The sequence below is a fragment of the Bidens hawaiensis genome, unplaced genomic scaffold (assembly GCF_021521415.1).
Source record: "Bidens hawaiensis isolate Kalapana, Puna unplaced genomic scaffold, B.hawaiensis_p1.1 tig00003022_1, whole genome shotgun sequence".
In the NCBI taxonomy this organism is placed as follows: Eukaryota; Viridiplantae; Streptophyta; class Magnoliopsida; order Asterales; family Asteraceae; genus Bidens; species Bidens hawaiensis.
Genome location: NW_027491163.1, coordinates 1,025,619 through 1,027,530, shown reverse-complemented (window position 1 = coordinate 1,027,530; position 1,912 = coordinate 1,025,619). Strand labels below are relative to the sequence as shown.

General features: G+C 44.5%; 1 protein-coding gene across 1 annotated transcript; it reads right to left on the bottom strand.

Moving 5' to 3' along the window:
- Positions 1-204: 204 nt before the first annotated feature.
- Positions 205-1,230, bottom strand: LOC143622112 (uncharacterized). Its single transcript, XM_077093351.1, has one exon. It carries the CDS (start codon positions 1,159-1,161, stop codon positions 205-207), a length of 957 nt encoding a protein of 318 aa, XP_076949466.1. The 5' UTR covers positions 1,162-1,230.
- Positions 1,231-1,912: the final 682 nt, after the last annotated feature.

Here is a 1,912-nt window from a genome sequence, read left to right as displayed (position 1 = left end):
AATTTAACTTCTTAAAATCCACAAACACCAGTTTAGCTCCAACTAAAACTTCAACAAACAGAAAACAAACAACAAAACTAGATAAAAAAAAACCCTAATTTGTCTGATTCAGATGCAGTACCTTCTTCAAATGTTTTATCAATTTGGGGGAAAAAACTAACCACCTCACTTCATCTTCATCAATTTCACATTATTCCACAAACCCTAGACTGGATTCTTCCTCGGCCTACCCCTCTTTCTCGGCACCGTAGCTCCGGCAGTCGGACTTGGAACCACCTTCGCCGCCGGCGTCTGCACCGCCGCCGGTACCGGTACCGGGGCCGGCGCTTTCTGTGCAGCCACTTTCGGCGGCTCCGCCAACGGAACACTGCTGCCGTCCGGCAACGATTCCGCCGGCGGCCACGCCTTCGGATTCGTCGGCACAATCGGCGGCATCCAGTTAGGTATCGTTAGGGTTTTAGCCGTTTCGGAATTGGCCATAGCAAACCCCATCGGAAAGTAACTCCAGCAGCAATAATAAGCTTCCTTACCCGGAATCGGCGGCGGCAAAGACGCCGGTGGTATCGCCACGGCCTGAAACGCCCGTTTACAGTTTCCGCATCGTAAACAACAGCCTTCGTACACCTTAGGGTACTCGTACAAATTATAACAGTAAGGACACACCGTCCATATATTATTATTATTATTATTTCGGGTTTCAACCGGGTTACGCCGGACCGGAATCTTCTCCCTTTGAACCGGAAGATCCACCTTGGTGAAAGTAAACGCCTTGCTATCATACGCCGTTTTCCTTGTCAGATCTGACAGCACAGCCCAGGCGTCGGCCACGTGTTTAAAGGCGGAATCGGCGTACGAAAACTTGTTCTTGTCCGGATGTAAGAGCAAGGCTAAGCGGCGGTACTGGCGTTTGATCAATTCGTCGTCGTTTTGACGGCCGTCGAGTTGGAGAACAGCGTACCAGTCTGGCTGGTTGTTGATCCTCTTATCGGCGGCGAGTAATACGTCGACGACGGCTAAGATCTGGTCGGAGCCGTCGAGTAAGGGCTCGGTTTCTTGAGCTAGGAGAGCGAAGTCGCGGGAGCCGTTTAGATCTTTGGTTTGAAGGAGTTTATCGGCGATTCCGAGTAGCCGCTCGGCTTCGGCGCGGCTCGTGGATTGCATCTCCGGGAGGGTTTTCTTTTCAAATGGGATGGGGGAAGGTGGAGTAAGTATTTTGTTTTATATTTTCTTGGTTGTGTGGGATTTCTGCTGTTAAATATATAATCTTTTTTTTGATAATATTATTTTTGACATTTAATTGGCATCTTGTTATGATTTATCATTCATATTTAAAATTACATAATTAATTAATTATGTGAATCAATTGGTATTAGTGGGGAAGTAAAGATTTGGGATTGAGACCGTAAGTTATCAAGTTCGAATATGATCTCAACCGGGTTTTATTGTGATGGAATTTTGGACGGCGGGTTTTTCTCTGGTACATGAGAAGACGGGTTTGAGCTACCCAGTGCTGTCTGCGATTGCAGGCGTATGTTGTCGTCTTTTGACATTTGGTTCTCTCGGGTGGCTGGACTTTATTCGTTGGCGGTTTAAGATATATCATTTTCATAACAGACAAATGTTATACATACTTTAGTTTACACTAATAAAATTAATTATAAACAAACCAAATCCTCGTAACCTTACCTCTGAAATGCATTTACTTCTACCAAATGGACTAGCCCTCACATGCAATCAATGTTTAGAAAAATCATTAAACACATTTATATCATGTGTCAAATCATATTTTAAACATATTTTTAAAATGATGAGCATCACCATCACTTGTGGTTGTATTTTTTTAGGGTCCTACTATGGACACCCATCACACTCACTAATACGTCGTGTATAGGGATATATGTGGCGTATTAGT